This window comes from Epinephelus fuscoguttatus, linkage group LG3 (assembly GCF_011397635.1).
Source record: "Epinephelus fuscoguttatus linkage group LG3, E.fuscoguttatus.final_Chr_v1".
NCBI classification, from domain to species: Eukaryota; Metazoa; Chordata; class Actinopteri; order Perciformes; family Serranidae; genus Epinephelus; species Epinephelus fuscoguttatus.
This window is the reverse complement of record NC_064754.1, coordinates 45,030,345-45,052,350: the sequence shown is the minus strand read 5'-3', so window position 1 is coordinate 45,052,350 and position 22,006 is coordinate 45,030,345. Positions and strand designations below refer to the sequence as shown.

Genomic DNA, 22,006 nt, shown 5'->3' with positions numbered 1-22,006 from the left:
TATTCATGGAGCTATGAGACTGCACAATGACTGTCACCATGGTCTTCACCTTGAATGATGTCATCAATCTACCTATCATTGAGATCATAATAACAAAAATTCACGAGACTGACCTTGAGCGGCATGGTGCACTTATTAAAGCATCCAGGTGAATATGCCTCTTCCTCCAGCCTGGAGTGCCTCAGCCCATTCTGAACGACAAGAGATAGTGACGGTCATCATTCGGCTTTATAGATCCACAGTTATAGTCATAACTTGGGATCTATTTCAACTTCGACCTCACTCACGCAGGTACCACGGTCTTCACCTTGGACGACTAGTGCCATCAGAACGACTATGCCATCCCTCCCACTTCCAGCAGCAGAAAGGACTGCAGACAACAGTGGTGCTGGCATGGCCACATTGACTCTGTAAAAACAAGAAAATGTACATGGAGCCATCCATGATGCTGCTGCATAACTCTGCCAGTGGTACACCTCCTAAAGCAGCCCAGGATGTGGCCATTTTTCTTGTAGAGTGTGCTACCAGGTTACTTAGGGACAGGGAGGTTCTGCTCATTGTAAACTTGGGAAATAGTGTCAACCACCTAGTGTGACAGACATTGTTTAGACACAGTGAGCCCCAGTTTTGTACCACCGTAACACAAAAATACCTGTGAGAGCAAGCGCCTCAGAGATTAAGTGCATGCCAAGTAAGCCCTTAACACCCTTAGTGGACAAAATGTCTGCAGGTATGCTTCCCCTAAAGCGAGGGCTGACTCCGGACCAAATGATCTGATCTTAGTTACTTGGTTCATTGTCTGGGAGTTCAATACTTTAGTGAGGAACAAGGGATTCTGCCACAGTGAGACACCAGTGTAATCAGCCTTCCACCTCAAATACTCTTCACTGACAGACAATGCATGTTACTCACTAACTCTCTTGGCTGAGCACATGGACAAGAGAAACACTGCCATATGAGAGAGGAATCTAAGATCTGTGTGCTCAAGGGGCTTGTAAGGGGGTTGAGTCGGTGATCTTAGAACCAAGGGGAGATCCCATCTCTAATACATTGATGTGCTGGCCCTTCCAAGGGGCATCCCACACATCCCAGACTGCTCCATAACCTGTCAGGGTGGCATCTGTTGACACTACAGTCCTCCGTGTAGGAATGTCCTAGGGGGACACCCTTCGTCAGGAGAGACCTGTTCTTTCAAGGACGCAGTGCTCGAATACATGACTGCGTCACCAGCAGCTTCACATGCATTGGGTCAAGGCGAAAGGCATTGAGCAACCTTTGCGGTGGCTGAGCCTTGAGAATGCCCACTGCAGAACCACTGCCAACGACTCTCTTTGTGTCTTGTACAACCTGACTGCATGTTGGGGCGCAGATCAGACAGTCATCGAGATAGGGCAGGATCTTCAAGCTGCACCTTTGAAGGGGGGACAGGATGGCTGCAACCAACCTGGCAAAGACCTTCATTGACAGAGAAAGGCTAAATGGAAGAACCTTGAATTGGTTAACCTACGCATGGAAAGCGAAACACAGAAACAGTCTGTGGTCTGGGCAGATGGGCACATGAAAATATGTGTCTTTTAGGTCCAGGGAAGTGGCCACTCTCCCTCTTCTATGTGGTTAACATTTTGAAAGGCAGCTTCTTCACAAGAGTGGTAAGCGGCCTTAAGTCTCAGATGGGGCACAGGCCACCATCTTTATTGAGAATAAGGAAATATGTGGAGTAGAACCCAGCGAGCTGTTTGCTGGAGTCTATTTTTAAAATTGCCCCCTGTTGCAGAAGGGCTAAAATCTCTTCGGCTACAATCTTTACCTGGACTGGGTCCTTTACCACCGTCATGTTGACCCTGGAAAAGGGGGGGGGGGGGGGGGGGCCCTGCCAGAACTGAATTCTGTAACCATCTGTCACAGTATAAGAGCGTGACTGGTACAGTTGCTGATGATGTGATGGGTGTTTTGCACCATCACCAGAGGCTACAAACTCTGCACCTTTCCCTCTGCCACAACCCCTAAACTTTGATGCCTGATGTGGAGGCTGAGAGCCTACACTCCCCTGTGCGGTGGGACTTTTCCACCTTGTCCAATATCCCCTGCAAGTCTAAATTAGAGACCCTGCCAGCGACAACAGGCATGTTAATGAGATCCTTCCTCATGTTTTCAGGCAGGGAGGTCTGTACCAGCCAGATCTGCCTGTGAGCCAGTATAGTTGAAGACATGGATGCCCCACCTCCCTTGAAAGCTGAGCATGAGCTATAAAAGCAGAGTCAATTAGACTCATGGTGTTGTGGTCATCTGGATTAACAGTCTTTCTAATAGCTGCCAACAAAATAGCCAGAGCATTGTCTGACTGGGCGGCTCTTGCGGCAGCATTATATATACAGCACACCAGGCAATCTGTCAAATGCCATTCAGTCATTGACTCTGACCGGAAAACGTGGGTTTGCTGTCACCCACTCCAGACCTAAAGATGTCAGAGCTGCCATGTCCCTCTCTACTGGTGGCATATCTGCCAGCCCAGTCTCAGGACCATAATGAGGCTTGGTGAGCTTTCTACGGCCCACGTTAAATTGTGGAGCACCAGCCGGGTTGTTCCATACCTTCCTTAGCATGTAAATATTCTGCAGCTGCAGAGATTGAAACTGATTGTTAGGATTGTGAAATGCCAGCCCAGATCCCCCCTACATGAGCTGGAGCCTCTGCTGGCAGACTAAGCCCCACAATTTTTGCTGCACTCAAAATTTTCCCCAAAATGTCAGTGGGGACTTCACCGGCAACTGTGATCTGACTCTTCCTCACACAGTGAGGATTCGAGACCCCCTTCCTCCACTGCATCGACTGACAGTCTATTGCTGCCAAAATTGGAATTATGTGCATACAGGGAAAGGACATCAGGTTGATTAATTGTCTATGATGGTAAATCATCATGGGGGGACATGCTTGTCTCTGGGACTAAACCTGCACCTGGACACTGAGGCTCAATCTTGCCCAGTCTGTCAGAAAGGCACTGACTAGCTGTCAGTATTTCCAGCTGGGTCTTTTGTCCTTGGTCCCCAACAGAGGGAGCCAAAGTAAATGGCCTCCCAGGAGCAGAATCTTCTGAGCCCTGTCCCAAATCGCAATCAGGGTTATGCTCATGTTTGCGTTTCTTGGACCACTCCCCAGACACATGTCTGCCACTGCTTGACTGGGTAGCTGGAGGCTGAGTGTTCAGAGCAGCCTGGTCTTCCTGCCTGGCTCGACTGATACACTCCTTCAGGGGGAGCTCAGTAGCTGCACCACAGGGGTTCTCAATGTCTGCTATTAAATATGCCACTCCCAGACAATGGGGGCATTCCTGATGGCCGGCGTGGGAGTCCATGGTAGCATGGCAGAGGCGACACAAGTGAGAGGCCATCCTGTGGGAGTTATGCCCTTTCTCTATCATTTTCATATCGAGACAACATGATTGATATCTTTTTTGCGTCTGTGCGTCCAGTGGCTGGGTCTCAGCAGTTAGCATTGCAGCTTAGCTTAGCGAATACAATTGAAGTCTATAGGGGGTCAGTAGCCTACAGTAAAAGTGAACAAATAAACGTTACAGAAACCCTGAAGCTGGCATTTCTGCATGTGCATTTTAAATAAACATGTTTAAACATTAATTTGAAAAACGAGAGTCCTTTTTAGTCGTTTTAGAAGAAGTTTGATACACGTAACTATAGTGTGTTTACGTCCTGTGCTGTGATCCCGGTGAGCAGGCACAAGCACAGACATAGCCTGTAAACAAACTCAGTGGTTTATTTAGCCTAATGATATCTCCGGACTATAGTAGCTGCAATGGACAACTTTGAACGCGATTTTGAAGAGTTTCTTGTAGCAGGCACAGATCCAGAGCCATACCTGTTTGAGCCGGAGTATACAGATGAGGAACTCCAGGTGTTGGATGCTGAGTGGGCGAGAAGAATCCTCCGAGGCAGCGGAACAGCAAGGGGCTGAGGAGAGATGGAGGTCAGGGGAGGATTGGTGGTGTAGCTGCGGGGCTTGCCAACCTGTGCCTACGGAGGTGGAATCATTTTGCTGCACAGAATGGGATTCGGTGCTACCATTGTTGGGGAGATATATCATCAGGAGGAAAACCGCCGCAGAGAGTGCATCACAAGGAGTGAAAACTTTGCAGCAATCACTAATCCTGGCGTGATTGAAACTTTTTTTCATGTTCCTAAGATAAACTGGAAAAAACGCCCCAGGCCTTCAGGAGCTGATGGACAGCTTTCAGTCAAGTGAGTAATATCGTCTGTGTCGTCTCTTTGTTTGCTTTTACTGAGTGACCTAGCGTACCTGTCCCAGAGCCAGCTGCAGCTGTTGCTCACCGGTGTATCCCTCCGCGCAGGGCGTGAACAATAGTTCATGTATCAAACTTCTTCTAAAATGACTAAAAAGGACTCTCGTTTTTCGCATTAATGTTTAAACATGTTTATTTTAAATGCACGTGCAGAAATGCCAGCTTCAGGGTTTCTGTAATGTTTATCTGTTTACTTTTACTGTAGGCTACTGACCCCCTATAGACTTCAATTGTATTCGCTAAGCTAAGCCGCAATGCTAACCGCTGAGACCCAGCCACTGGACGTACAGACACAAAAAGATATCGATCATGTTGTCTCACTATGAAAATGACAGAGAAAGGGCATAACTCCCAAATCGTCTGAGTATTCCTTTACCATCTTAACCACTGTCGTCAAGATATGTCGGCAAACTTACAAAATCAACAGCGGGGGAAAACCACCAACAATCCTAAGGGACACAAGGCACCTGCACAGAAGTGATGGATTGGCTATAGTGGAGTCCCTAACATACTGTATTTATGATTCTTACGATCTCAGATGAAGCAATGAGGTAAAGAGGAAGAGGCATGTTCACCTGGAAGCTCTTATAAGCTTGCCATGCCTCTCAAGGTCATTCATGTGACTTTGTTGCTAATATCTCAAGGACAGGTAGAAGGATGGCATCCTTCAAGGTGAAGACTGTGGTGACGGTCTGAGTGAGGTCACCACTTTATCCTGTTGAAACAATAACAATAACTTGGATTAATTTTTATGAAAAACACTTTTGATTCTTTTGATCGGTGGGCCCTTTTGGACTTAAGGAAAATGAATAACTTACTGTGTAATCAAGAAATGGACACATTCTGACTTTATGACAGCTTCAGAGGGAGGGAGTCACCACTTGTTTCAATGACACACCGGTAAACCTGAATGAATTTTGGTCTTCTCTGGTGCTCATGGTTTCAGTTAAATGAAATGAACCTGATGTGTTGTATTTCTATATTAAACATTTATATTTGGATGTGCAATCTAAACAGCTATCTAACCTTAGCACCAGTGGGTAATGAACAATCCAGTGTTTTACATCCAAAGAATTTCTAAAAAAAAAATGAACTACTTGGCAACCAGACCAGGTGTCTGACTGAGACTGGTCTTTATTTATCAAAATACGAAGATACATGTGGCTAGTAAAAGAGGCTGGGAGTTCAATTGGGACTCAGCCTTTAATTTAAGTTTTACAGTGTCCTTATATCTAACCAAACCAAACAGTGGAACAGTGGAACGGTGGACTAACTAACTAGCTGACTAACGAGACTAACTAAGATGGTTTGGTGAGTTTTATTTTGCTTTCTGTTAAGTTTGAATGAAATGTGTTTTACTTTGACACAACAAGACAATTAAACTAACGTTAGTGTCAGCTTTTCTGCTTCATCTTCCACATTGTGGTCAGATAGCAGAGGGGAGATTTTGTTTCTTAACACCATGGAAGCCTCAGGTGTTCTTTGTTGCTGTATGAGTGTCAAGTGCACTGTCACTGCAGGCTGCACAATGGAGTCCGTTACTTGTCACTGATCTGCAGTGTTCAGTATTAACCACCAGAGTGCAGGCTACTCCCACAGATGTAATAAAACTGGTTTCTCATTCATGTCCCCTCCTGTATTTCAGCTTAACACTGTATTGCACCGTCTAATGTCTAATTAGGTGAAAATACACGACTAATTGTGGCAAATTACTGATTTATACTGATATGTGTATTATAGCACTGAAGATTTTTTATGGTATGTTCTGGCTTGAGGAAAAATAGCAAATAAAACAAAAGGGATGGAACATCTGAGTGTATTTTCATGCCCATATTAACAGCACACACTGTGAGTAGGTGTGTTCCTCTGCTCCTGTCTGTGTTGTCTTTATGGCTCCCTTTCACATGAAAAGACTGGGACTTAAACTTTGACCCCAGATAGTTCTCCTGATAGGCTGTCTGTCTCAGTGTTGAGGTCCAGAGGTCGTCATGGTGACCCATTCCCATGACAACTCTGTAACCCGAGCCACCAGTCAGGCAGGACAGGTAAGCGTGACGATGTCAATGATTCAGGCAGCAGGTGTGTGTGGAGGCAGGGCCAAAAGACAGGGTGAGAGTGAGAGAGAAGAGTTCAGACAGTCATAAATGAGTCTGTGAGTTTTAAACAAAAAGGAAACAATGCTGGAGGAAGGAAAGGAGACCCAGGCCACTGAGGCCGAGGAGGACGAGGATGATGGGACATTCACTAACATATCTCTGACAGATGACACAGGTAAAGCCTCAAAGGACTTTTCAGCAAATTTTTTTTTTTTATAGTTAGCTCTTTCGTTAGCTTCATGCCTATCATTTTTTATGTGCATAAAACAAACGACAGTACACTTCCTTATTATCTGCGTCTGAGGAACCAGTCAAAGCATTGTACAAAGCCTCTTTCTTAACATGACAGATGGGATCTGCCAAGACTAAGATGCTGACTCGCTACATTTTTAAATCCTTCTATGGTCTACATGTGCAGTTTTACTTTATGCATTTTCTGTAGCTAAAAACTGCCTTCACAGATACATTGGGAATACAGAACATGCTGTTCAGGTGTAAAGTGACAATTTGTCTGACTGTTATATCTACAGATTTAATCAAACTTATCATTTCATGATCTATTTATTTCTATGTTGTGAAAACAGAGCACACATGACAGACAGTTAAAGCAGTTGTTACAAGCATGTGACTGAACAAAAGACCATGAGGCAGGGACAGACAGCTTGTAAAACCATAGTGGTTATGCTGGTGTATTGTGCTGTAACAAGACTGAGGTGCGGCTCCTACTAAAGCTGCATCACCTTGTTTTCGGTATTCACTGCATATCTAGGTTGAGTAATCCTTGTGATATAACAGTAACTGCTAGCTGCATTTACTGTGTATCTTAGAGTTATCACCAGAGTTGGGTAAGGGTTACTTTAAAAGTAATCAAAGTACTTTACTGTGTTACTTTTTTTTAAAGTAACCAGTTACTTTACTGCGTTACTCCCTGAGTAAAGTAACTCAAGTACTTTTAAAGTACTTCCAACGTTACTCCCTGAGTAAAGTAACTCAAGTACTTTTAAAGTACTTCCAACGTTACTCCATGAGAAAAGTAACTCAAGCACTTTTAAAGTACTTTTGAGTATTCTACATTTCCTATTGGGCAATGGACCACAGGGCGCTAAGCCTACATTTTTTGTCTCCAAAATTAAAGTTATGGACAACTCGCCCTTCACTGAGATCCAGTTCTCCCATCACAGCTGTCACTTTGACCAGTAGAAACACAGAACGATCTGCTGCCGTAGACAACTGTATGACAACAACACCCCAGCATTTTTAATATTTCCTCTAGGGATGTTACCACACAGAGTAAAAGGGGGAAATGATGGTGTGAAACAGCAGAGGCACTTTGTCAGCCCGCTGAGTTAACGTTACTGTCATTAGCATCAAGCTAGCAAACAATGTTACATCCTCACGGTCGGATATAAAGTAATAACATTAACAAATAGTGGCGGGGCTTTTACTCACCACAACTGCAGAGGCTCCCAGCTTCATTTGAAACAAACTACATTATAGACGGTCCGTTATTTATTAATCCCTCTGTTTTTATATATTTACTTTTTATCTGCTCCGTTGTCTTTGTAAAGTTAACATATCGCACCGTCATTTCAAACTCAACACTTCCTGAACTTATGTCAAATTAAAAGCCCCTTATAACCTAGGCTGAGAGAATCCCTTCATTTTTTAAATAGGCTTTTATTGTGAAACATTTGTAAGAACTTGGTTGTGGAGGATACAGTAGCTTGTATGTTTGCGTATGGTACTTCAAATGTAGCTCCTGCCACCTGCTGGTGCTTTTTAGGTGACTACAACAACATGTTGGCTGGCACATGAACAGACACAGTGACTCAGATGATAGTAAAAGTAATAAAAATAGGACAAGAATAACCCAGTGACATCACACACGTCGTGAAAGACGACCAGGGATAATTGGTGAGTACCATCGTGTAGTGTGTCATGTCTGTTGGCCAAGTCACGGCACAAGTTTATGACTCCACAATCATGTAATGTGACATAGTGACTTTCAGAATGGGCAGAAAAGTCGTGTAGTGTACTAGGCATAATGCAAGTCCTGACCTATCTGTCAGCGAGTCCTCCTCCACCTTTTTTTAGACTCCACCATAGACAACGGCAGCATTTCTTCTACCACTTAGAGAGCCACAAGCTTCGTGGCTTCTTTGGGACTGATAGGTTTAACATTATCTCCGTTATTAGAACCAAAAGACAGTCATTGTTGTTTTGGAGCTCTAATGTTACTTTGTAATGCGTTATACCCAACTCTGGTTATTATCACTGAGGCTACATACTCTCTGGGCTTGTATTAGCAGCTATCAGTGCATCAATATCTATATGCTAGTGACCAACATCTTCAATACAATTAAACAAAAAAATTTGAATATCGGTATGTATTAAGTAATGTTAAGGTGAGCTCAGAGACACAAAAGGTCCTGAAGTCCTTATACAAACACACATTGTATGCAACGACATACATTATATGTAAAAACAGCATTGTTGTTATAGGCTACCTCTTTGAAACATATTGTGAACACATCATTGCCATATCACATTATAAGTTGACATAATGAACTTGTGTCTATTTACACATCCAGCAGTTACAGAGCAACATTATTATTCATTTACAGCACAGGTTCCCAAGTGGTCCAGCCAAGGGGTCCAGATTTCTCCTTATTCATTAGTTCAACGTCATACTTGGGTTTGGCCATCATCATACTTGGGTCTGGCCATGTCGTTGAACTAGTTTGCTGTCTCTGTTGAGTAACTGTCCATTATTTACTCACTCTACATCAGGAAGCGGCACTTCAAAATAAAAGCTCTGTGCCCAAAATTCACTGTACTTCAAATAAAGTGTTTATTTATTTATTTTTTACAAATCTGACACGTTCAGGGGTCACTTGCGGTCCATTCACAATGGACCCATGACCCACTTTAGGTCCACAACCTACCTGTTGGGAACCACTGATTTTGAGCACTGGTTACCAACTATGGTCCATGTACAACTGGTGGTGGAGGAACATCTGATTTTTCTTTTTTTTTTAAATATTAATTTACATGTAAATCAAAATACTACATTAAATGTCATGTAAAATAAGCTTTGCCTTTCCTGTAATATTTCTCTTTCAGCATCAGCCTGCTAGGTAGCCACATTCATGAACTTAGTGTTAGCATTGGTCTATGATTAGTAACAAGCTGAACTCTGGTGGCAAGATAGTAAGTGGAGGAAAAAACACTGCAGTTGTAGGTTCAAACAGGAACTACTAGGAAGAGAACTGCTGATCAGGAAGAGAATATTTAAAGCAACCCTGTTGAGACTGAAGTGAATGACAATCAAGTGCTAGTGGCTACTTAGGCAATGGCAGTGAAGTCTCCACAGCACCTGATGAGGAACATTAGCCCATGAGATGTACGTATAAGAGCTTGAGTGCCCACTCTGCTGCTACTACTTTGTACAGTGTGGCTAAGACCGACAACAGTCAACAATAAATAATTGTTTGAATATGAATAAACCTGCCTCCTGCATGAACTGTCCGTGAATAGTGTAAGCCCATGCTATTGTACTTTAACGTCGGTTATAGTGGTACTTGAAGAGCCTGATGTTTTCTGAGATGGTACACAATGTAAAAAGTCAGAGAACCACTGATTTAAAGTCATATTTTTAACCACCTGATGAATGAAAGTCTAATATTTACTCCATTAGCTCTGTTTTTGGTCTCTATCAACTCCTGAGAGAAATATTCAGCTATTTAGCTGCTAAATGTTGCATTGTGTTCACCACTAACTGTGTCTATCTGAGCTGTAGTGTACACTGGGATTTGGAGCTTTTCCACAAAACAACAGCTGCTTGCTTTGGCTGAAAATGACATTATGAGTGGTGAGAGTGAACTAAAACAGTAAGAAGCAGCTGGAAAGCAAAACAATGAGCTGTAACTCACTATAAATCTCTGTAAAGTTCTTCTCAAGCAATAAAACACACTCTTGCTCAATTTTATATGGTCGGGGGGTTTTGCTTCTACACTAGCTTATGTTAGCTAATGTTAGCAGGATAGATTCTTTTGTGTAATTGGCGTTACTGAGTCAGTTTCCTGACTTGATTCCTCTCACCTTGTGCTATTGTTACATAACCCTATATTTTAGCATTTACCAGTAGGCCTATGTGTTCATTTTCCCACAGGGGTTGATGTTCATCAAAGGTTTGGCTGCACAGTGTTGCTTTACATAACTGTTCACAATTAAGTGTGAAAGTGTAGTCTTGACTTCAGAAACAGTGGTAAAATAATAACTCAAGTCCAAGTATTAGCTTTTTCCACAGCTTTCACAGTCAATCAAATAGTTTCCTCTAACAACTGTCCTGGTGATGGTCAACCATCATCACGGTGGCAGCTTCAATAGCAGACGTAGGCCAAAGACATGGTTGAAAGCTAAGTATTTTTTTTTTTTTTTTTTGAAAAAGCAGTAAGTGGCCCTTGAGTTTTTAAAAGTTTGTTTCCTGTATTCTGGTGACTTTTAAAGAATATAAATAAAATGATAAGTACACTGCATAAGCAGTGAAAATTTATCATAAATACATTTATTTGGTTTAGCTTTTGGTTCATGGGAGAGGCCAGGCTATAGGCTTGGCCCACGCCAGGGACCCACAGCCAGCTCTCGTTCCTGGCCCACATATCCCTTTAGCAGGCAAGATAGCAACAGGGTGAGAAAAAGATGGAGGGAGAGTAGACTGGTGATAGGCTACTGGATGTAGCAGCAGTGTCTCCGGGGTTTGGTTTGGCCAACTAGCAGCAGCAGATGGATTCCTCAGAGCAAGCAGAGATGCAGCACAGTGGCTGCAATGATATCACACTCAGACATGTATAGTGTAATAATACTCACGTCGGCCACTCCATGCATACAGACAGACGGGGAGACAGAGAGCTGGATGCACAAACACACACAGTCTGATGGGGATGACATCATTCACTGTCGACTGCTACTGTGACTGTCTGCATATATAGATGTGTGTGTGTGTGTGTGTGTGTGTGTGTGTGTGTGTGTGTGTGGGTATGCGCGTGCGCAGTAGTTGCTCCCCTTGTCGGTCGGTGGGGTCTCGTACATACAGTGACGTCACTACCATCATTTTCATCACATCATCACCATCACCAAAGAGCCTGTAGTCTGTTTACACGGTCACTCCGCTAAACGGAGAAGATATTTCTTGCTGTAGGTGAGTCTAAACGCCGACACGTACCAGTTGTTTTGTGTAACAGAATATTTAGAGCACCATTAGCTTAAGGACAGACAGCCTCGCCATTTCCATTTGAACTAAAGCTAGCTAGCAGCTGCTAGTTTGCATTGTAAACAGTTAGCACTCCGGCGCTGAGTCCACCACCGCCAATTTTTGAAATGTATTTATCAGAGTCGCTTCCAAATATGAGACCAATTAGAATATTTGGTTGTGGTTGCTTCTGGTGAGACACCAGCCTCAGTAGTGGGTCTCTTGGCATAGCTAGCCAATCCGCTAACGTCAGATAGCTTACATAGCTAATATAGACGCATCCATTTTCGGACGCATCCGATCGTGTTCTGTGGTTTTGCCAGTTTTTGCCCGAAAGGTTGCTGATATCTTCCAGCTGATCAGTCCACTGTGTTATACGAGATGCGACATCGTACCGACAAGCTAAGTAACGTTAACTCAACGATGCTCACACCTTTTCGTGCTGTTGTGGAGCTCAGCTCAAGCTGTTTACGAACAGTGGATAGCTATGGCCAGGTCAGCTAGCTCTCGATCCTGTTGGAAGATATTCCAGTGATCATGGAACTACGTGAAAGACGAAATAATGATCAAAGAAGAGCCAGAATAAAAGCAACTGGACTTCAATAAACTCCATACATTGTGGCTGTCCGATAATACAGCTATGGCTCTGAATGGGAGATATGATGTGCTGTAACGTTACTCAGTAAGGTCACACCTGGAGAAGAGTTTGGTTCAAAGGAAGCATCTCAGTGATATTTTGTAGGTCAGCAGTAGGCAGCAATCGCCACATGATGTCACATCCTGGCCCTGGGTGCGGTGTCAGCTCCCACCCGGCACCCAACACCTTCAGCAGGCACAGATCACATGCCTTAACTTAGTGTTTTAACTGACACTTCTTTAATGCATTGACTGACAGTAATCACAGCAGGAGTCACGTTTAGCCACATATGACATAGACACATAGACAATCCAAGCTAGTTTTTATTATGTCCTTAACATATTAAGCCCAGGGTTTCCCCTGTGTTCTTGTTAAGAATGTGGACCACTTCTGGTAACATAAAACTGCCAATCCAGAGAATTATGACAAAAGCTTATATTTTTAGTTTTCAATTATGCTGAGAAAATATATTTTTAATAGATCACACACTCGACTATTAAACCATGTAATGGGCCAACCTCCCAGTTATTGAATAACTTTTTTTTTCTCCCTTTTTTTTTTTTTTGCAGTGGAAGACTTGAATTTTGTGAAGTTCGCCAGGCATGCTGAAAGTTTTAGTATTACAATAACTTGTAATTTGTAACCAAATTGACCAACTTTCAGACAAAATTACAGCAACTGTAACAGACATCAGACATCCGCAGACATGAACTAGAACTAGGGATGGGACAATATATTGTAATTTAATATTGCAATACAAAAATGTGACAACATGTATGGATCAGTCAGTTATTAAAGAGAACTGAATTATGTCACTATTTTTTAAACTATAATTCTTATTTAGTTTGGATTTAGAAGGGCTACAGAGTTGAGGCATACCTGATAGCAATATTATTTAATGAATTTATTAAAAAGTAGAAAGCTTATCAGTACTTGGGCAGCATTCCTACTTTTTTGGAAACCAGGAAGTAACACAGGAGTCCTTGTGATATAGCTAATCCCTTTTATGCCTGATGAAATTATGCTTTTGTAGAAATCTGACAGTTGTCAGAGTGTTGCCAAAAATATGGGACACATCTTTATAGTTCCAAAATGTTCATAGAAAAATATATTTTAAAACAAAGATGATTATAGCAGCGCAGTTCTTACATTGATGTTATCAGGATTTACTGTTGGGTTTAAATTTTGAAGGCTTTAAACACATTTTTTAGTTGTTTGAAGTTGTTATTTCTTGTCTTGGACAAAGCTGTTTTCTGGCATAGGGCAAGTTTCAAAGTAAAAAAAAAAAAATGAAATCAGATCAAACCATTGTGTAAATCATATTTATTTCTTACTTATATATAAATCCTTTAAGAATAATGTTTCACCCCAAAAATGGAATTTGTGTGTTGATAAGTTACAGTTATGAGTTGTTGGTTTTTTTTGGTAGGACATGATTGGGTGAAAAAATGAATATGCCACCATTACATAACACACAATAAAAACCATATGTTTGATGTGACTGTTGTTGAGACCATCATGCACTAATTTAAATGATCACAAGAGAAGATGTGTCAGGATGTGGGTTGCTTACCACCTTGACTGAACAGTTTCCCGGGGAAACCCTGAATCCACAGTACATGTTGTTAAGTCTATGCACACGGCAGTAGATAATGGCAGGAATATCTGCTGGCTTTTGAAATATTCATCATGTTACAGCATCCTATTATCAGCAGCCTGCGGACTGCTTTCTGGAGCTCACACTGTGTATTATTGTTGTGTTCCAGTGGCCAGTGGATCTGCAGCCCTGTATACTAAACAGGAGAACGAGCTTTTCATCATGAACTGCGACATAGATGGTACGCCTGCTGACATGCAACTTTGTGTTTTTGTCTGAGGGTTGCATCATGCTATCATAATGAGTTCATGTGTTGTGATTTGTGTGTAAGTAGCTTCAGTGTTTGTTTCTATTGCAGGAGACATGGAGAACCAGGTGGAGATGGAGGAGAAGACAAGGCTAATTAATCAAGTTTTGGAACTTCAGCACACACTGGAAGGTAACACACACACACACACACACACACACACACACTCTTAATCTATATGTAAATCCTTGTCTAGCTCTAAACGAGCGTAAATAAGTGCCCAAACATTCTTTTTGCTCTTTCCTCACCACCAAAACATTTCTGTCTTTAATGCTCTTCTGGGTATGAAGGTTTAAAACACTCCCTGTAGTGCTGCTCTTTCCTCTCTTCCTCAGCTTAGCCATTCTGCTGTCTTGATATGGTCCTGTGCTAATGCACTCGCTCTACCTCTCCTCCACTCTCCCTCCATCTCTTTTCAACACTCATAAACACCAATGCCCATAAGCTCAAGGTTTTGTCCAGGCGATGGCAGAGTTTTTCAAGTACAAGTAGTGATAGTAGGAAACCGGAAAAATCTGTAAGGTGAATTCTAGGGATGTAACGATACCAGAAACTCACAATATGATATTATCACGATAAAGAGTCCACAATACGATATATATCACGATATTTATACAAGGGGAAAAAAGAGACAATTTATTGTTAAAAATAGCTATTTTATTCAAAAATATTGCATGTACACTGTACAGCAAGTTGTTTTTAACTTGGAAGCATATCATAAAGTATCATAAACAAATCAACACAGTTGAACATGTGCTTTCATCAAATAGAAATAATGTAAACTCAAAAACACACAATCCCTCACTCACAGATACTCAGAGAGAGAGAGAGAGAGAGAGATGTGTATAAAAGAAAACCAAAATAAATAAAGCCCAGCCATTTCCCTGGAAGTCATAGAAAAACTCAAAAACACACATTCACTCAGTTTGTTCTCACAAGGTTGACAATCTTGACATCAAGGAGACCTAACACTCAGAACAGGAGATGAGGAGAGGAAAGCACTGGTCCTGCGCTTTCATGTGATATGCGTGGCATTTTTGTGCGACCCTGCATTTGCGAGAAATCCATCCAACAGTAATGTGTGTGCAAAGCTGTATGAAAGCTCTGTTATACATAATTTCCGGGTAACTTTATCAGTTTTTTTCGCTGTGAAAACATTGGACTACCGACAAGTGCTTGGCCTTGTGTGGCTTCTCGCTATGACGAATGGCCACGGAGAAAATCCACAGAGAAGAACAATCAATCTCCTTACTGTGTTCGCCATTCTAGCATTTCTGTTCACTTGTCTCATTTCCTCTGGTCACGCACAGGACAGAGTCGGAGGCTGAGAGGCTGAGCTGCACGTGTCTGTTCTCACCTGCGCGCCCTGTTGCATGCAAAGGATTATGGGGACTGTAGTTGCACAGTCATATTGCCGGCTCTATAGGAGAACGCAGCTATATAACTACCGTGGCATTCCCACGACAGTATCGAGAATTTATTTTATCGCAACACCGCGAAATTCCATATATCGTTACATGCCTAGTGAATTCAGGATTGTGAATTCAGCTTTTTAATCTGTCAACAGTTTCCTGAGCTGCATAACGTCATGGCCGAAACAGTTGCATTCAGCTAAATGTCATCAACCAGCTTTTTGTTTTTGATAAAAATGTTTATGCTGGCGAAAGGGTGCCTCTTTAAATCTTAATAGTGTGACAGTATGACAGTACCCTGAATTTGATAGGGGTCATGTAAATAGCATATTCCATTTGGATGTTTCGAATAAAGCCTTTTTCCAAATGAAGCATTTTCTGACAAAGACGTGGGATTATTCTGGTTTAAATAGCATTATTTTGTCATGTTTACAGTCGGAATATTGTCTTTTTTGGAATAAGGGAAAAAAAACAGAGTATTTTGTGCATGTAACCATAGTCACTGTTGTGTTGACTCAAGTGGCTTCACCTCTTGATATAATACCTCATTAACAAAAAGGACGAGTCTGTGCCACTGCATAGAACCGTTCGCCACAAAATGTGGACATTTTACAAATTGTGCAAAAACAGCAATTCTGAGAAGCAGATAAAACCTACGACAGGGTAGGTAGATATCACTGGATTTATTTCTTAAGTGATTTCTGTGTTTTAACTTCCCATTCTTTATCTTGGCCAGACCTGTCGGCGCGGGTTGACGCAGTGAAGGAGGAGAACCTGAAGTTGAAGTCTGAGAACCAGGTTCTCGGTCAGTACATTGAGAACCTCATGTCTGCCTCCAGCGTCTTCCAGACCACTGACACCAAGAGCAAACGGAAGTGAGGTACACCCTGAAGTCCCAGGTCAGCAGCTGGGAGAGGAGACCCACCGTGGAGATATGGAGAGGGATTTGTTTTCTCAGCAGACTTGGGCGGTTTCTCTAACTGTTAGTGCTCACTTACCTGAGTCAAAACTAACAATTTAATAATTAAAGAAACAAACTAGCTTTGTCACCTGTCCTACTGCCTCAGAAATGGACCCATTTAATGTTAGTCTGGCCCAGGTCTGCTTTGCAGCAGCTTCCTCTCCACACTACAGACGAGGTAGATGCCACTCTTTAATCACCAACACAAAACAGAGGCAGACTATGTATATGAGGTGGTTAAAGGTCTTTGAACCTTGAGTTTCTTCTAAATGCGCTCTGTCAAAAAGTAGTTTCTGTAAAATAACTCTTAGCTCCGCTGTACCTGCTTGGTTATTTGTTTAAGGACAAATCTGATTTTCTGTTGTTTTCCCAACTTTCTGACAGTGTTCCTGTCTCAAAAACAAACCATAAATATTACAAATACTGACTGACCATGAACCTCGTTTCAACACTGATTTATTTTATTATTTATTTTTGTAAAATATTTTCTACGTCAGCTGGATCTGAGTTTTCAGAAGTCTTGGATGTCATCATGTCTACTACCCCTTTTCCACCAATATGGTACAGGTTCCGTTCTGTTTCCCACACCTGATTTTAAACTGTTCAAAGCATTTCTACCAAAAATAAATTAGTTCAGAACCTGGAAAATTGGTTCTCAGTTGGAACCAAAAAATAGCAGGTTTGTCTTAACCAAAGCACAGACTGTGACAACAGCAGTGGGTGTGTCATATTCTACAGGTTGGAAAGAGAGAAGGGAGAAGTCAAGTGAGAAATCATTGTGAAAAAAGTTTATGCAGTGGTCTAATTAATAGTTTTCCTGTGCTTATTTTTTTGAGTAAAAACAAGCATGTGTAATAAAAAAACAAAATTGCAGGTAGTCAAATCTGCGATTTTGCTACTACAGTTTATTTCTGTTGTGCATTCTCAGTGCCCTACATTGGTGACACATCCTTGATTAAAATGGTTCCGCACAACTGCTGGAAACTCAGACTGGTTTGCTTTATAGCAGCAAGAATCATGAACAGGACCAGTTCAAGAACGAGAGCTGTGGAAAAGGGTTAGATTTGAAGCATGACTGTATTCCTCCATTTAAAAGCTGGCAAACTGAACAGTATTACTGAGAATGAAAAATGTATTTTGATCGCATGAGTTTTTTTTTTTTTGTTCAAAAGTTGAGTATATCTAATGAGATGTCTCTAAATCATTTAATTACAGACTGTATAAAGCTACTGAGAACTTTTTAACCACAGAAGGTGGATACTAGATACATGTAGGCACCACTGAGAGCTCAGCAACAATGCAGGTACAAGCACAGAGAAACTTAGAGTTGTGTTAACTCCATAAAAGTAAAGATCTGAACTAATATCAGTGATATTTTTTTTGCAAGAGGTTGAACTTATAAATTATAATATCGCAAGATTTTCTTTCTGGACTTACTTGTAATTATTTTCAGTTGATGATGTCATGAATGAGTGTTATGGCCCAAACTGTGATGTAAGACAAAGGAAATGGTGGAAATGGTCATAAAAGTTGCTGTGCTCTTTAAGAGACACATCCTGCATGAATTCATTTTGTGTCTTACCCTTTAATGTCCATGCGGGGAGGGGACTGAACAGGCCACATGACAGGAGGAGGAGGAGGAGGTGAGACAAGGAGGCAAGAGATGCTTTAACTGCAAGCAGTAGAGAGGCTTTGAGTGCTATTGATCCACTCAGCCAGGCCTGCAAGAGGAGGAGTCTGACCGTAAAACGTGCTGATGTCCTCAATGTGCAGCAGAGTGGAGGGTGTGTCCTCCAGGACCACTGCTGCCTCAGACACAAAGACAAAAGTCATGTCATCTTTAAATCTTTTAATTCCCTTTAAAATGAGGTATCCAGTTCAGTGATGTCTGGAAAGCAGTAATTAATGTGTAAGCATCAGGCAACTATGGTGCTGTCTGAAAGGGGAGGATGTAGTAATAACACAGGAGGCTATAAACCCTGTTTATGCTGTAATGTATTTATTTTGATATTTTTTAACAGTTGTACTGTAATATTTCATTCATTTCTGTCTGATGTGCTGAATATCCCAGACCTACACACACCGTGTTATCAACTGTAATGTGTGTGGACACCCTGCACCTTTGCCTTTAAACTTTTTTGTTTTAATAAAAACCTAAGATCAATCCTTCAGCAGGGTCTTTTGTCACCCACACAACCCTACATCACCCATCAAAGGGCCCATTTGCACATTGGGAAAGATTATATTTTAAATGAAGATATTAAGAAACCTTTCATGGCCAGACTTTCTGAGAAGTTCTTTTTATGCCTTTGCGCCGGCGATATCTGAGGACGGAGGCCATCCGTCCCATACTTGTGAATGTGGTGTCTTGAGAACTCCTTGAAGGAAGTTTTCCACATTTGGCATAAATGATCATTGTACTCAATGATGTGAACTGATTAGATTTTGGTGTTCAAAGGTCAAGGTCACTGTGACCTTGCTTCCATCTCATTCTCGGGAACACTATATCTCAAGAACGCCTTGAGGGAGTTTCTTCAAATTTGGCACAAATATCCACTTAAAGTCCAAGCTGAACTGATTAGAATTTAGTGGACCAAAGTCAAGGTCACTGACCTTTTGTCAGTCTCATTTTGTGAACACGATATCTTAAAGGATAACTTCGGTATTTTTCAACCTGGGCAACAGAGGAGCCATGCCGAGCAGTGCTCAGAGTAGCACTGGTTGTCCCGGAGTACAGTTGAGAGTTTTACTGCATCGGTATCATGGCTGCATATTTACCTGATTTCGAGAATGAAGATGAGCCCTTTTATTACGATGGCCGCCCGTACTTATTTGAGCCCGAGTATACGGACGAGGAGCTCCTACAAATTGAAGAGCAGACGAGGATAGAGAGAGAGGGCCAACGAGCAGACGAGCAGACCAAACACTGTGTAACTACGTTAGAGGATTTCCCCCCTCTGATCAACAGGGCAGTATTGGATATCTTTTTTCATGTGCCCAAAATAAATTGGAGGAGGCGGCCAAAACCACAGGGACCAAATGGTCAACTATCCATCAAGTAAGTGTAACTAATATGTCTTTATGCATGTAATACTGATACATGCATACTTTGCCCTCATATATATATTGTACCCTGTTTTCTTCCGGCAACAAGCAAAGCGCTTGCAAGATGACGTCACACACACAGCCCACAGGAAGTGAAGGGTCAGGGAAACACTTAGTATGCTATTTACAGAGATAGCACTGACGATCTGAACCGGTCAGTGGCGCATATGGGACGCATTTGCCCCATATCTACCTTGCGGCTCCCGGCTGCATCCGCCTCCCTCAATACTGAACCAATTTTAAAACGAGTTGTATCTATGAATCATACGCACACATACACATGGGGAAATAGGGCCCAGGTTGAAAAATACCAAAGTTGTCCTTTAAGAACTCATTAGGGAATATGTAAAAATTTAGCACAAATGTCCACTTGGGGGCGGCACAGTGTTGTGGTGGTTAGCACTGTTGCCTTACAGCAAGAGGGTTCCTGGTTCGATCCTAGAGGGAGCCCTTACGTGCAGAGCTTGCATGTTCTCCCCATGTCAGCGGGGGTTTTTAGAATAGAATAGAAATTTATTGTCACTGTTAAAAACAATGAAACAGAGTTTGGCAGCTCCAGCATGACAGCAGCATCATAATTAGATATACACACATTCAAGAATAAAGCATACATTGATAAAAGATTAAAAAAATAGAAATAAGTTAAATAGATAGAAATAATAAAAGTGTAAATTGTGCAGACAATTCAGTCCGACATCAGGCATCAGTCAGTTTTATGTTCAGTGTGTTATTGACAGTCAGTGTTAGGGATGATGGCAGCAACAGCTCGTGGGAAGAAGCTGCTTTTCAATCAGTTTGTTTTGAATTTTATTTTCCTGTATCTTCTCCCTGAGGGCAGCGGAGAGAACAGAGAATGTCCGGGGTGTGTGTGGTCCTTGGAGATGCTACTGGTCTTCTTTTTTAGTCAGCCAGTATAAATGTCTCCAGGTACTCCAGCTTCCTCCCACACATGTAGGTGTGAATGTGAATGGTTGTCTGTCTTTATGTGTCAGCCCTGCGATAGTCTGGCGACCTGTCCAGGGTGTACCCTGCCTCTTACCCTATGTCAGCTGGGATAGGCTCCAGCCCCCCCGCGACCCTCAAGAGGATAAGCATTTATGAAAATGGATGGATGCCAATTAATCAATCAATCAATCAATCAATCAATTTTATTTATAAAGCCCAATATCACAAATCACAATTTGCCTCACAGGGCTTTACAGCATACGACATCCCTCTGTCCTTATGACCCTCGCAGCGGATAAGGAAAAACTCCCCAAAAAAACCCTTTAACGGGGGAAAAAAACGGTAGAAACCTCAGGAAGAGCAACTGAGGAGGGATCCCTCTTCCAGGACGGACAGACATGCAATAGATGTCGTACAGAACAGATCAGCATAATAAATTAACAGTAATCCACATGACACAATGAGACAGAGAGAGAGAGAGACAGAGAGAGAGAGAGAGAGAGAGAGATGCAGGTAGTGACAGTAGCTTACAACAACATTGTTGAAAGTAATAATATTATAGTTATGTCCACTTGGATTCACGAATGAACCGATTAAAATTTGGTGGTCAAAAGTCAGTTTGACCTCACAAAACATGTTTTTCGCTACTAATGACAAAACCAAAATATCTAATAGAATATAATGATGAAAAGATGGTATTTTATATTCCAAAGGTCAAAGGTCAGCTTCACCGTGACATCATAATGTTCTGCAAAAACACTTCTGGCCATTACTCAACATCATATATCAGGAACAGAAGAGGAGACATGTGGTCAGATACTGAATTGGTGACACAAATCTTGGGTGTCCAGTGTCCACCTTGAAACTGCTGATTTTCAATGAAAGCAGGTTGTCTTTAACCATTTAGCACTATTTAATGGTATCAGCATACTAACTCATTTCTTCCCTGTTAAAAGTACCTCGGCCACAGGGTGCCATTTAGCTCACCTGGTAGAGCAGGCGCCCCATGAACAAAGGCTATGTCCTTGCTGCAGCGGCTGCAGGTTTGATTTTGACCTGCAACCCTTTGTTGCACGTCATCCTCTCATTTCCCCATCACGCTATCACTGTCCCACAAATAAAGGCCAAAAGCCCCAATAATAATAATAATAAGAAAAAGTACCTCAGCCGCGTCATCAGAATTTGTTTGCTGTTTCCTTCAGCGTAGTCACAATTGAAAAGGGGTAGTTATCATTTCCATGTAAGTGTGTGTTTGCACTGCCAGGGAAGTATTTGTTAGAATAGCATTCATATCATAATAATAATACCTTGGAAACCAGCTGTCTGCATTAAGATTAGCTGAACATAAAAAAGTAAAAAACACACCTTTTTTTTTAAAGATAT

The 22,006-nt window shown here is 41.9% G+C and overlaps 1 protein-coding gene across 2 annotated transcripts; it reads left to right on the top strand.

Annotated features, from left to right (window-relative positions):
• The first annotated feature begins 6,409 nt into the window (after nt 1-6,409).
• Nucleotides 6,410-18,737, top strand: scoca (short coiled-coil protein a). Of its 2 annotated transcripts, none has more exons than XM_049572923.1 (4): nt 6,410-6,583; nt 14,063-14,134; nt 14,252-14,332; nt 16,349-18,737. In XM_049572923.1, the coding sequence occupies exons 1-4, from the start codon at nt 6,490-6,492 to the stop codon at nt 16,489-16,491; spliced, it is 390 nt and encodes a 129-aa protein (XP_049428880.1). In that variant the 5' UTR covers nt 6,410-6,489; the 3' UTR covers nt 16,492-18,737. The 2 variants fall into 2 exon arrangements, with proteins under 2 accessions (XP_049428880.1, XP_049428881.1); XM_049572924.1 differs by lacking the exon at nt 6,410-6,583 and adding an exon at nt 11,480-11,608.
• Nucleotides 18,738-22,006: the final 3,269 nt, after the last annotated feature.

What these genes read in the sequence shown, in the direction of transcription:
- scoca (XM_049572923.1), top strand. Translation starts at nt 6,490, where the DNA reads ATGCTGGAGGAAGGAAAGGAGACCCAGGCCACTGAGGCCGAGGAGGAC. An exon ending in ATCTCTGACAGATGACACAG is followed by an intron (nt 6,584 to 14,062) that starts GTAAAGCCTCAA and finishes GTTGTGTTCCAG; the next exon opens with TGGCCAGTGGATCTGCAGCC. An exon ending in CATGAACTGCGACATAGATG is followed by an intron (nt 14,135 to 14,251) that starts GTACGCCTGCTG and finishes TTTCTATTGCAG; the next exon opens with GAGACATGGAGAACCAGGTG.